General features: G+C 32.1%; 1 protein-coding gene across 9 annotated transcripts in view; it reads right to left on the bottom strand.

Moving 5' to 3' along the window:
* LOC144971419 (F-BAR and double SH3 domains protein 2-like) overlaps window positions 1-15,352 on the bottom strand; it is a 73,716-nt gene that overhangs the window by 8,467 nt on the left and 49,897 nt on the right. For 4 of the 9 annotated variants that reach the window (XM_078912296.1, XM_078912290.1, XM_078912295.1 and 1 more), the window contains 5 exons: window positions 13,380-13,463; window positions 12,659-13,028; window positions 11,685-11,884; window positions 10,358-10,472; window positions 8,048-8,122 (listed from right to left, as the gene is read on the bottom strand). In XM_078912296.1, the coding sequence (XP_078768422.1) occupies window positions 8,048-8,122; window positions 10,358-10,472; window positions 11,685-11,884; window positions 12,659-13,028; window positions 13,380-13,463 (844 nt within the window). Of the gene's footprint in view, window positions 1-1,921; window positions 5,000-8,047; window positions 8,123-10,357; window positions 10,473-11,684; window positions 11,885-12,658; window positions 13,029-13,379; window positions 13,464-15,352 lie in introns of those variants that run through there. The other 5 variants (XM_078912298.1, XM_078912292.1, XM_078912297.1 and 2 more) reach the window with 2 other exon arrangements.

The raw sequence follows: 15,352 nt of genomic DNA, 5'->3' as shown, positions 1-15,352 counted from the left end.
GGAGTCTTGAAGACAAAATACCATCGATAGATCAGCACAATTTATACCAAACCCTGTATTCGGTTTAAAAAGTTCAAGCCTAGTGTGTTAATTTCCAATACTAAAATAAGCCAATGGATTAAATTATTTTTAAAAAAGACATATTAAAACTGCATAATTACATGTTCAATTGACTTCATATTAAAAGCTGGAAGGAGAGAGGGGGAGAAAAAGCTTGAAATAGACCTAAAACTATGCTGAAGATTTTATCAAAATGATGTGTTTCACTACAGAGTGCTAAAATACATGTAAATAAACAAACAAACAAATAAATAAATAAATAAATAAAGCAAACATTATTCCCTTAAGTTATCATACTTCAAAAAACAAAACCATTGACTTAACAATTTTAAAATATACGTGAAAAAAAAGTCCTTGGTCAGGTCCAATATGACACCAACCATGTCGGTATATGATATTCTTTCCTCTCCTCTTTTCAATACACGGACTGATACCTCGGAGTTCGGCATAAGAATTAGTATCCACATACACAGACACAATAACATTTATCTAAGGTGATTTTTTTTTTTACGAATGGTGATCAATATTGTATATTGTGTTTTTAAAGTATTGTACAAAAATAACAGTTACAAAACCCCCAAAATACTTAAAATGGAACTTGGTACATCTTGAGCTTGAAACCCTTCTTTAGCAAACAACAAAAACAATTTAAACAGTAAAACCTCCTGTAAAATCTAAATACACAGAAAGTATTACTGATACAATATTTTGTTGTTATTGGCTGAAGACTGGTATTGAGCCAGAAATGTGCCTGTTATGTATTTTGTTCACTTTAGAAGCTGCATTACTCAGTTCTGTTCATCTATTTTTATAGTCACAGCTTCTTGAAGCTTAGTAATCAATCTTCCTACGGTGGATTGAGCTGAATACTGGTTGTAAAATATTTTATTGTTTCATAACCAGATAACAATTGGGAGAAATCAATGACTTTGGGTAACAATCAACATTAGATGGAAAGGCATTAATGCAATATATAATCATGTCCCAAAATAATATCCAATGCACATGAATCCATCAGACTACATACATTGTGTGGAATGGTCGCTACAACATGCAGATTTCAAGTTACGACAACAAACAAAAAACAATTAGTACATGCAACAACACTCATTAATTCTTGGAATTGTTAGTTGTCAAAAGCCTTCAACATACAATCTGTATTTCCCTGAAAGCTAAGATATCTAGAAACTTTGTGCTGGAAATTGATATTAGCTTCAAGAATCTAATTGGAGTAAAATAAAAAAGATGGTTGCAGTTATTTAGTATTTAGAAAGAAGTGAAAAAAAAAATTGACATGTTCAAATAGACGCCATTTTGAAAACCAAGCAGAAGTAAAGACGATTGTCATTGTGGTGTTGGACATCACGTCATGTAGAAAAGGGAACTTTTTGATTTTTTTGAATGTTATAGAATGCTAAAGGCAAGGTTGGAAAATTGAAATTTATTTCAATTTAGTTTTACTACTATCTGTAAGCTCCCCCCCCCCCTTCCTTCTTGTAAGACTAAACACAAATCGAATTATTTCCCATAAATAACTACAGGATTGTCTCCCAGCCCATTTCCCCTAAATTAATCTTTATTAATAAGTTTATCAATATATGTTTATCTATTATTTATAAATTCTTGCTTCAGAGCCTTGTAGTTCTATTGGACTTCTTAATTTCTAACTGTTTTTTTTAAATTGCTACAAATTTAATTACATGTTTATTTCATACTCTTTTTATTTTAAAATTTTGTTTTACAAACGACTCATGGTTACATAAACAACGAGCTAACCAATAGGAAGAAAACTATGTTATTATTATTATTATTATTAATTATCTAAGATACTTAATTCCATAATTTTTCTGGCCATCTAACTTCACTCATAGCATTTTATGAATATAATCTTCAACTCCTCATTTCACCCTCAGCCCATTTCCCCAAGAAATGTAAATAAGTCCCGATACGGCACTGACGTTACAAACAAATGCCTTGGCAAATGAATACATTCCATCAAAGCTTATTGATGTGGTTGGTTCTTGCTTACTTAAAAAGCATAGAAAGCTTTATATCTTTTTTAAAAATTTCAAGGCTTAATATACAATATCATGTGCTCCTTGTGCGCATACACATGTTTTAAATGGGATATTGCATTGTATTTCAATGGGTTCTAAAATCTTACAAGGGGTTTATATTTGCAGCAAATAACTTGAAATTTTAAAGCTATTATACAAAAAGCATGGTGCATTATATTTGTTGTAAAAATTCTGACACCACAATACAAAATGCGACTAAAAATTAAACGAGCTGACTGTTGTCTACATGTAGAAATCAAAACGATTTTCTAGCATAGGCCCATAAGTAGAGGAATAAGTTTAGAAGAATTTTAATCTGAATGTTACTCAAAGTCGGCTCAATTCTGAGTATTTGTGCTCTGAGGATGAAGGGAGTTGTTGAATTTGGAAGCCATTGTTGGTGAAGTAATTTGATAATCTTGTCTAAATCTGTTGTTTTCCCTCATGTTTCAAGCTGGACGGTTCAGAGTGAAAATGAATTATTGAAGATGTTTGAATTTGCAGATTGGTGGAGTGTTTCCAGTGGGTTTTTGTTTCGAGCGCATCAATTTAGTTGTATATTTGTTCTGGAAATGGCTGTCATTTTGTTTTGTAATTAAAATTAAAGTTTATCATATATACATAGCCTACATTTCTACACTTCCAAATAGTCAACTGTGTTTGGGTGGGAGGAGAAAGATGGTTTTTCTTTTTGTTTTTTTTTGTTTTTTTTTCTCCCAAATTGAAAGGGAAAAAAATGAATTTGCAGTTGGTTAATCCTATCTATCTATCTATTGTAAGAAAACATTCCTGCCTATCTGGTCAGTAGCCAATATCAATGTCATTTGGTTATACCACAAATAAAAAAAATAAATAGGGAAAATTAATCAATGTCCAATTGTTTTCTATGCTGATCCAAGGGGCATAAATCCTTTTCTGTAACATCTGGTCTGGCATCAATTTCTAAAATAAATATTTGATGAACTTTGATTTCCATGTTACTTTCTTATTTAATGCAATTTAAGGAGTTGTAGTTAAACAAAAATAGGAGACAAAAGATTTAGGTTTTAATTTTTTTTCCAAAAATAATGTGTTCCTTTTACATGAAATGGAAAACAAAAATAATTAATAATGATAATTAGGCCATGCCTTACTAACACATGCAGAGGAACAAAAAGTCATTTTAATTATAGATAATGCATCTAAAGGAATGAACAGTTTTATTTTCTTAGAGCACAATATAGTTCATGAATGAATAAAAACTCAACTGAAAGTCATAATAAGCTCTGTAATAAGCTCTCCAGAATTTCAATTTCAATTAACAAATTGTGATAATAATGTTCCAATATGTTTTTGTAGTAAGCTAATTTCAAAATGGAAACAAAATTATCTTTTGATTTATTTTAAAACGAAAATGCACTCCACATAAACAGTAAATTATTCTCGTTAGTAGAGAATAGCAAGATGCTTTGCCAGAAATTCAAAATGAACAAATTCAAAAGCAAATCTAACATGATCAAATCTGGCTAACTTTTTGACTGTTGGAATTTTGTTGATGATTAAATTTTCCCTAAGATTTGTGAAAGTGTATGGGACTTTGATCAGTATGTTTAGAGGGAGACCACCATTGAATTGTCGAGAGGAACCAAAACATGCATGTTAACACCTACACCCAACAGGTCAACTCATTTCACTCATTGGAGATTACATTAAAAAAAATAATCATAATGATGAGCAAAGTGAATGAAAATAATATTAGGAGAGGAGAGCAATACCAGTCTAGCAATGAATAACAAATTAATGTGTTATGAATAGAAATGATTGAATATAATGATAAGAGAATTTGTGACTTGCAACTTGTCTGGAATAAATAAGATTTTAGGCCAAATTCCACATGCCAAAAAAACAAAATACCGTGAAATATTATCATTTTTTTACTCTCCATGTCTCTGGGAATTTCTGATCATAAAAGTGATTAGCTTTGGTTTTTGTCTATGTGTTACTGTTGAAAATTATCAAAATTTGAGATTTTAAGGTCTTAAGAGTTTGAGATTTTAAAAAAGAAAAATCCAAGATTAATTTGATGTGAAAATTGAGACGATGCATCCCACTGAGAAGCTGCAAGTCATGAAATGAAATAGAAATTGGTGATACTTATTCTACCTAGACTTGGGACTCGAATGAGTCGGGGTTCTGTGACCCCAGCCTTAGCAGTCGACGAGTGTTTGAATGGATTGGAGATGATGGGGATGTTTGGGGCTGTTGAGATTGATGACGCTTGCGCCGACTTTGGCGGTGATTCCTGTGGTATTGGCGACGACCATTTGTGATGTTGGGGGAATTTGGACTTGATGTTGGTGTTGATGGGGTACTAGCACCTGATGTACTTGGAGATGAAGGCAATGCGGTTTGTAATTTACTAGAAGAAGAGGCTTTTGTTGATTGTTGTTGTTTCTGCTGCTGTTTAGTTACTGATGATACTTTAGAAATTGGAGAAGTGTTGTTATCGTCAGGTGTTGGAGTCGAAGTGTTTGAATTATTTCTAGAGTTCAAAGGTGAGTTAGTTGTCATTTGTGATGGTAAAGCTGGTGTGTAAATATCATAATCAGAAGATAGCTTTGTAGTTTGATAAGAATAAGATAATGATGATGATAATGAGGAAGAATTATTAAGAGGGATTGGGAAGGAGTGTTCCATAACAGGACCTGTATCAAGCAAAACAGCTTGAGGTGTGTAGTTATTTTCAAGGAGTTGAGTGGGTGTGACACTGCGAGGTTGTGCATGTGATGGAGTGGGCGGGGTGGTCTGATTGTAATCATACGTATAGTTGTAATTGTAAAGGTCTGGGGGTGGAGGGTAGACATAGTTATTGGTGTATTGGTGCAATTGGAATGTATCTAAGGCTGTGGATGAATGAAAAAAAAATGGGAGAAAAGGAGAGAGAAAAAAATTATTGAGTAAACGCAATTATTATATTTTTTATATCTAAAAAGATATGCTAATGTGAAAAAGGGGTCGGGGGTCGGGGAACTGCTCAGAAAGGAAAAGGGAAAGAACTACATGAAAAAATAAAACATGGTACAATATTTTAAGCCAACGTAATGAGACTTGTTGTAGAGATTTCCAAATCAGTATTTCTTTTACAAATGCTGAACATTGAATTAAAAGTCAAAGCAGTCAAGAAAGCAAATCCTAGATCACTTTAATTATTGATATTTGGTGAAGTTTCTGGCTTAATCTTTTTAAAATGTATTAAGTTTAAGCACAACAGTCTTGTTTAACAGAGCAAAGCTGGTACATTGGCGATAACTACTTTACCATTATACATGTCATCTAATAAAAATGTTTTAAAATATTTACATCTCAATGTTAAAAAACACACATAAATATAGAACACAGGGCAAAATATGACAAAATAATCAGCATCTATCTAAAACATAACTGGCTATGACACAACAGTCAACAACTTACAAATCTCAGCAAATATCATGCAGACTACGGTGAAGACGGGACAGGGAACAGAATATTACACAAGAATAACATCCGATAAGCATAACAGCTCTTTTAGGTTGTTAAGTACGGCTGAGATAAGCATAAGTAATGCACCTCCTTTCAGCTAGTTTGGTCTGTTTCTCACTAATCTGTGATTGCTTTGATTACCTCTAAACTATATGTGTACACACAAACATATACAATATATATATACAATATTCCAGTTATAACTATTTCTACTTTTTCTGACAGGGTTTTGGCAGCAAGCCATTTGTGGGTCCAAACTACATCTGCAGTACTTCTCTCCATCCTGAATCCACTTTGACTATGTGACAAATAATTTTCAACAATCGGTCTAATTCTATTCAGTGTGATCATAGAGATCGCAATTTTCTAATTGTATTAAGCAATGATTAAGTAATTTTGGTTTTCCTGGCTTTTGCATTGATATCAGCTCCCCATTATTAATAATCAGGTTCTGGTGATGTTCGAACGTCTGATTGAAAATGTCCGTTATGCATTTGTCTAATAAGGGTGGTTCATATTTTAGAAATTCAGCGCATACTCCCTCTTCTCCCGGTGCTCTGTTGTTATTTAGACTTTTAAAAGCATTTCCCACTTCTCTTGGTGTGATAAGTTTAAATAGTGGTCTTTACTAATTTTATCATTATAATCTTGGTGTCATAGGTTTAAATAGTGATCATTATTAATTTTATCATTATAATCTTGGTGTCAGAGGTTTAAATAGTGATCATTATTAATTTTATCATTATAATCTTGGTGTCATAGGTTTAAATAGTGATCATTATTAATTTTATCATTATAATCTTGGTGTCATAGGTTTAAATAGTGATCATTATTAATTTTATCATTATAGTCTTGGTGTCAGAGGTTTAAATAGTGATCATTATTAATTTTATCATTATAGTCTTGGTGTCATAGGTTTAAATAGTGGTCATTATTAATTTTATCATTATAGTCTTGGTGTCATATGTTTAAATAGTGGTCATTATTAATTTTATCATTACAGTCTTGGAGTCATAGGTTTAAATAGTAGTCATTATTAATTTTATCATTATAGTCTTGGTGTCATAGGTTTAAATAGTGGTCATTATTAATTTTATCATTACAGTCTTGGTGTCATAGGTTTAAATAGTGGTCATTATTAATTTTATCATTATTAATCTTACAAGAAATGCCATGATTACAAAATAGTCAATAACAAAATACTGGATGATAACATAACGTGCCTAATTTATTCGGATACTGGTTAGAATTTTAGATTTCAATGTTGTCATTCAAATAGAAACGTTTCACATTTTCTGTAGCAATGGCATTTTGGTTTTTAAATTTAAAATGTCAATCAATGCATCAATTTATGTCCATATGATCTATACGAAGTATTTCCAAATATCTCTGTTTTGCTGTCAGATCTTTGATCAATTAGCATCAAGATTATTACAAAGAATGTTGCTTCTGTGATGTTGTCGTCAGTATCTCATTTATTCTGGACACGATTTATTCTGATCTACACAATAACTGAGATGGACATACACAATAACAAGTTGGTCACCACAATCAGACTTTACCAGAACCAACAAACATATCATATAAAACATACATTCAGGGTCCCAGTTAAGGTATTAATCTGAATCAAGCAGACACACGCCCAGTCTTTCATAGCAAGAGCACAGAACACAAGGTCGATTAATTGCAAATCATACAACACATAATTAAGAAACAAATCAATAAAAAAAATGAAGCAAACCGATATAACATATTAAAATGACAGAATTTGCAACAACATCCGACAGTGTTTACACACACATAAAATAGTCATGAAAATAACAAAAGACAAGAGAAAAAAAATGGAGAGAAAATTATATATAAAAAAAACGGAGAAAAAAAAATAGACAGATCATAAAACAAATAGGAAAAAGAAACTTCTGAAATTTGAAAAAGCCGTTTTGAAGAAAATCAAATACAATCAAAAAGTCTTAACCGAATGACTAAGTTTTACAAACTCTTTTGATTGAAAACGGAATTAGATAAACTGTTTTTTCTCAAGCATTTGTGATTTTATAACTGATCTGTTTTCACAAATAAAGCTCTATTGTATCATATGCTGGAATCCTAGTTTCTCATCTCTCAAGACATTAGGATAAGACAAACCATGGTGGTGAATTAAGGAAGTTGGTTAGATCGTTACAAGATACTGGCCAAAGCAATGCCATGAATCACGCAATTTGAGCAGTTTTTTGTTTTTTTTAAGTTAAAGAAAAAAAATAATTTCACACGGTTACATTGTTTGTTATTTTCTAAATCATCATCTTTCTTTCCACACAAAGGTTAATAATTCAAATGGACGAATATACATTAATGCAGAGAGGTGGAAAAGTAAGGGGGGGGGGGGGGGGGGGAAGAGACAAAATGTTAGCAATCAAAAGAGATGATAGTACCTTCATCTGCCTCAAACCGGTTCACATCCTCTAACTCTAAAACAGGAGGGGGTGGAGGGAGAGGTTCATCACACTCTGAAAATGTCCATTATTATTGTCACGGTCATCATCATCATTTTACAAGTCAAATCATTTGTTTTGATCAAGAGGAAATCCCAAACATCAACTATCATTTGTCTTTTGTTATTTATTGAAGATAAACACATCTTGATTATTCTTTTTCCTTTAATTTTAAAGCATAAGGCAGCATATTTTAAATAAACACCTGGGGCTTGATTCATGGACCAAGACTGACGATAGTCCGAGACTATATTCATTGTTTGGCCTAAAATTAACTATTGAATTGCTTCTTTTCTTCTTACTTCTATACTTTTACTTCTATATTTTGATATTATTATATTAATCTCTTATTATTCATTATTATTATTATTATTATTATTTATTATTATTATTATTAATATTATATTTATTATTTATATTATTATTATTATTATTATTTATGATTATTATTATTATTATTCGTATTATTATTATTATTATATTATTATAGTAGTGATGCAAGGTAACTTGACATGCCTTATTTTTGTTTTACATGTGGCTATATTATATTGTAATTTGAGAACCAAACTGATCCCTTTAATTATCATCTTTAAAGGAAGACATTTTTAATAACTGAGCTTTCATCTTCATTCAGTTTGAAAAAAAAAATCAAACAAAACATAAAAAAATATTGCCACTCATTGATGAACTGAAATTGAATGCATTGATAGCATAAATGAGAAGTCTCAAAGTGAATCCAAAAAAAAAAAATAATGTTGCTTTATATGAAAATGAAAACATGCAAAAACCTGAATACAAAGGGTAACCCAATGACAGAAATTTAAAATAAATCTGAGAGACAAAATAAATCCAACATTTACGAACATCACAGACACAGCAGTCAGTGGCATTCGAACCAGTGACCGCAAACAGACTCATACACAAACGCTCATACACACAGTCCCAAACACACTCAAATACGGTTATTAACACACAACACACATGTATTGAATGGTACAAGTTTTGACCAACAATAGCAGATTTCTTAGGGGAAGGGAAGACAGGAAACTTAAACTTTATCAATAATGGATGGAGTCTTTCAAAAGCAATCATTTTACTAACTATAATTGAAAATTTCACAGCTACCTCATGACAAGCAGTCATTGAATGACCGACCATTGATTTACAGATGATACAATACAAAATCTATGTGAGAAATAGTTATATACCACAATGAGACACACTAACACCAATTTGTTTGGGTTTTTTTTTCCTGTCTTGTTTTTTTCTTTCTTGATGAGTAATTTTAACTTTAGGAGATTCGAATTTGCAATTGATATCCAGATTTATTCTTTTATGGGATCATCTTATTGAATAAAAAAAAACCAAACAAACAAACAAATTAAAAGATTTTCAAATAATAATAATTTTTAAAAACCCACACATGTATGAAATGAAACGGCAATTTATTTTTGTTCCCACTTATGTAATGTTGACACATCTGTATTGGTAACATCAATGTAATTTAACACTTTAAATCAGAGATAAAATCATCATTCTTTTAGAATGATTTAATATCCATTGTAGTATCAGGCCTGTATATGGTTGGTGAAAAAATTGTCGGAACTTTTTGAACACGTGAAATACAAAAATATGGATTGATTAATAAACACAACACAGCTATGACACGTCAATTGACTAGTCAAATCCTGTCACTTTCCCCAACGTGATTTACTAATCTTCTGTTTTAAAGATTTTAAAGATTAAATTGCAAACACTTTATGTCTTTATTTAAAATTCTATAACACAATTACAAAGACTATGAAATGAGCTAAGTAAAATTATGTTTTACCTATCCAAACAAGTATCAAATCAATCATTTACGTACACAATTTGTAAATTGCCACCGCCACCATCATTTTGTTTTAATGTAAAAATCTTGAAAGAGTGTTTTAATTTTTTAGTTGGTTGAAAAAATAAAACAAAACAAAACTATTTAATGAGTTCAATGTTTGTTATTGGTCGTGCAAAATCTAAACACAATCATATCTACAAATAACTGGAAATAATCTAGTTGTAAACTATCATTTCCACTCCTTTTAAGAAAGAATGGGCCAAGTGTTGGGGAAGATAGATAGATAGATAGATAGATAGATAGAGAGAGAGAGAGAGAGAGAGAGAGAGAGAGAGAGAGAGAGAGAGAGAGAGAGAGAGAGAGAGAGAGAGAGCTAATTCAATAAACAGCCAAATATTGGCTCAGCATGACCTTACCTTCCCCATTGACCATGGGTGGAGGGGGTGGGGGTTCCCCGTCTGGAGTGGGCAAGGTGATATGGACGGGGGGTGGAATGCTATAGTCTACGAATGAGCCAGGAGAAGCTGGGTCCTGTTTGTTTAAAAAAAAACAAAAACATTTGACTTTGCTCACAAAGAAAAAAAAATCCCCAAAACTATAGAGCAATTTATATAACGCAATATCTACTAAACATGCTCAGTGTGCTTTACAAGGGGTCCCAAGCCCATTCTATACACTCCAGCCCAAGCCCCCACCATCCCATCCCATAAAGCAATCCTTATTGGACTTTGACAAAACAGATTTTTTTCACTATGGCCAAAAATAGTTTGACTTCAAATATCATTCACCACAAAGTCTCCAATCTAACACTGATAACGTTCCCATCTTGTTTTCTGTTTCCAGGTATAGTCACTCTAAAGAAGGGCATGTTACCACTTATATAGTAATTCGTGACAACGCCCTGGGATGTTGACATCTGGTGACCAGATGGATGACAGAGAACAACAATCGTCTGACATCGCTATTGTGTCCTTGAATATGACAATATACCCACTACCCCATATGACAATAGACCCGTTACCCCATATGACAATATACCCATTACCCCATATGACAAAATACCCATTACTCCATATGACAATATACCCATTACTCCATAATACAATACACCCATTACCCCATATGACAATATACCCGTTACCCCATATGACAATATACCCATTACCCCATATGACAATAGACCGACCCGTTACCCCATATGACAAAATACCCATTACCTCATATGACAATATACCCATTACTCCATATGACAATATACCCGTTACCCCATATGACAATATACCCGTTACCCCATATGACAATATACCCATTACCCCATATGACAATATACCCATTACCCCATATGACAATATACCCATTACCCCATATGACAATATACCCATTACCCCATTTGACAATATACCCATTACCCCATATGACAATATACCCATTACCCCATATGACAATATACCTATTACCCCATATGACAATATACCCATTACCCCATATGACAATATACCCATTACCCCATATGACAATATACCCATTACCCCACTTAACCTAGCTGTAGACAAATCCTAACAAACTAACAAAAAAGACCACCTGATATGTACTGTATAAAAAGTGATGAGTTGATTTTTTAAAATGAAACATTGTGAAGTACATTAAAAAATGGTAAAATTTAAAATTGTAAAGTTTGCATTTTTATTCTTAATTTTTTAGTTCAACCAATTGGCTAATCTTAGAATTGAGTCCACAGCTTACATTGGGAGTGGTGATTCCAATTTCCTCAACCACCAGGGATGGGAACACACCCACACTTCCATTACACTCGCCTTCCCAGAATCCATCATCCACCCCATTGTCATCCTTGCGTAATACTTTGATAAGAGTGCCCTCCAGGAAAGACAACTCTTCATCTGTCTGCCCATCGTAGTCGTACAATGCTTTGGCCCATACAATTTCTGTATCAAATATTAATAATGATGAAAAAAAAACTAAAACAATAATTAAAATAATTAAAACTTTGTCTTTTCCATTTGACAACAGCTCTAGGCGCATTTTCTATACAATGCCATTATATTGCAGACAGGAACATAAAAATAACAAAAAAGAAATAGATATTCTTTCTGAGCTAACTAGTCCTAAAAGATCAGGGTTTTTATCTATCATATAATTTCTTATGAATAGGGAGTAAAGGTTTGCTTTAGAATTAAGTAGCTTCACTATTCAATTTCCTTGAAAATAATGGAAGAGAATTCCAATTAAAGGTGACAAAGAATGAGCAAAACTGTTTGAGAATTTTTTGGGGAACAATTAAAAGAATATTATGATCACTTGATCTTCAAATTCAAAATCTATCAAAAATCATTGAGGCCTTTGCAACAGTAAAGATGATATCTTTGGTGTCAATTTCAAAGAAATCTTGGATGTAGCATAAAGGGGTGAAATGACATCCCCATTACCCATCTGAATACAACCATAGACCAAATTATTCTGACCAAGCCAGCATTACCAGCAATATAACTCTGATTGAAGCCTGAGATCACGAATACTGCTCTCTTAGTGAAATCAGTTTTTTAAGTCTGTGGTTATATTAAATAAAGAATTAGAGAAATTACCATTTTATGGGGTTGTGTAAAATCGAATCCCTCCTTTTAAGTTACTTAATTATTTTATATATTATAATGTAATCTATGACTCCTTGCAGTCTGCAATCTCCATTTAACAACTCTAACCTGAAGCAGAGGTTGTGACCACGGTAAGTGTTGGTGCCACAGGTGCATGGTCCTCTGAGGTCATGACCTCTGTCGTCTGCTGGACTTCCAAATCACCAGAGGAGTAAGACGAGGTCGTGTCTTGAGTAAAATCCACTGATGTCGGAGACTGTACGTCTGGCGGTGACGTCGGACCCTCTGTGCTGGCAGCATTGGCTGAATGTTGGGAGGAAGTGGAGGATCTGGTAGATGATGGGACTGTGCTGAAGTTGTTGGTGACATTGTTGACGGATGGTTGAGCCACTGGAGTGGTTGCCTCGTTGGTTGAAGTTGACTCCTGTTCTACGTACGTTTCGGGAATGTAACCTTCTTGGCCTACTGAATTTTTGGCCTGTTGAAAAGAAACGATAAAAATATTTTAAAATGCTCTTACTAAACGAACATCTTGACAACTAGTTAAACCCTTCGAAATATGATTTCTTAAAGTCAAAAAAATAATAATAATAATAATAATAATAATAATAATAATAATAATAATAATAATAATAATAATAATAACATAAATCACGCTTATTGTAATCTCCTGAAATTGTTGTTTGATCAGGTTAAAGTAAACTCAAATCTCCCCCATTCAAAGCTAAATTTCCAAATTCACTTTGTTCCATCTTTGTATTACAACTCATTGTATTCTATGACAAAGCAAACATCACACATCGAACTAAAAAATAATGGTTGGACTAACCTTGATCCATCCTTCCCCATCACCGTCTGCAATCAACTCCAGGTCTTCTCCAGTCTTGATACTCATCTCATCATAATTACTGGCCTGTGTCAGGTATCAAATGACAAATGAAACAAGTTTTAAAACAAATCAATTGATCTGGCATGCAACACATGATATTCTTATCTAAAACATTATGCAATATACAGTTAGGGTTCACACTGATAAACGTTCAAACTCGGGAAAGGCTGAAGTGGTTAAACATAAACGAAGAAATAAATAATATAAATAATAAATAATAATTAGTCAATTTACGATGCTATGCTCAAAATTATTTTTACATCTCTGCTTCCAAATTTTGTGGGTGTCAGTAATGGTTGATGTCAACAGAAAAAACAAATATTGTAAAAGAGAACAAATCATGGTTTAATCTAAAAAAGTCGGACGGGGCTGGACCCCTACAATGCCACTAACCATCTAGTCTTGGAAAATGTAATGTATAAAGTAATAAACACAATGCCACTAACCATCTAGTCTTGGAAAATGTAATGTATAAAGTAATAAACACAATGCCACTAACCATCTAGTCTTGGAAAATGTAATGTATAAAGTAATAAACACAATGCCACTAACCATCTAGTCTTAGAAAATGTAATATATAAAGTAATAAACACAATGCCACTAACCATCTAGTCTTGGAAAATGTAATATATAAAGTAATAAACACAATGCCACTAACCATCTAGTCTTAGAAAATGTAATATATAAAGTAATAAACACAATGCCACTAACCATCTAGTCTTGGAAAATGTAATGTATAAAGTAATAAACACAATGCCACTAACCATCTAGTCTTAGAAAATGTAATATATAAAGTAATAAACACAATGCCACTAACCATCTAGTCTTGGAAAATGTAATATATAAAGTAATAAACACAATGCCACTAACCATCTAGTCTTGGAAAATGTAATGTATAAAGTAATAAACACAATGCCACTAACCATCTAGTCTTAGAAAATGTAATGTATAAAGTAATAAACACAATGCCACTAACCATCTAGTCTTGGAAAATGTAATGTATAAAGTAATAAACACAATGCCACTAACAATCTAGTCTTGGAAAATGTAATGTATAAAGTAATAAACACAATGCCACTAACCATCTAGTCTTGGAAAATGTAATGTATAAAGTAATAAACACAATGCCACTAACCATCTAGTCTTGGAAAATTGAATTTATAAAGTAATAAACACAATGCCACTAACCATCTAGTCTTGGAAAATGTAATGTATAAAGTAATAAACACAATGCCACTAACAATCTAGTTTTGGAAAATTGAATGTATAAAGTAATAAACACAATGCCACTAATATCTAGTCTTGGAAAATGTAATGTATAAAGTAATAAACACAATGCCACTAACAATCTAGTTTTGGAAAATTGAATTTATAAAGTAATAAACACAATGCCACTAACCATCTAGTCTTGGAAAATGTAATGTATAAAGTAATAAACACAATGCCACTAACAATCTAGTTTTGGAAAATTGAATGTATAAAGTAATAAACACAATGCCACTAATATCTAGTCTTGGAAAATTGAATTTATAAAGTAATAAACACAATGCCACTAATATCTAGTCTTGGAAAATGTAATGTATAAAGTAATAAACACAATGCCACTAACAATCTAGTTTTGGAAAATTGAATTTATAAAGTAATAAACACAATGCCACTAACAATCTTGTCTTAGAAAATGTAATGTATAAAGTAATAAACAAAAATGACTAGAACAATTCAGGAACTTTGGTATTTTTAAGCTGCCATATTCAATTTTGTTGATTACTTTTTATAGTACATAGAATCTAGCAACTTTAGTATCACTTTAAGTAAATTTAAATGTTTCATTTTCTAAAATAAAAATGTATTGATTGTAATTTAACATTAGGTAATGTCAACCACTCTAAATAAGTATGTCAACCACTCTAAAT

The sequence above is a fragment of the Berghia stephanieae genome, chromosome 4 (genome assembly GCF_034508935.2).
Source record: "Berghia stephanieae isolate SIO BIC M18660-M18661 chromosome 4, UCSD_Bste_1.3, whole genome shotgun sequence".
NCBI classification, from domain to species: domain Eukaryota; kingdom Metazoa; phylum Mollusca; class Gastropoda; order Nudibranchia; family Aeolidiidae; genus Berghia; species Berghia stephanieae.
Note: the sequence above shows the minus strand (reverse complement) of the source record. Positions and strands in the feature narration are given on the sequence as shown.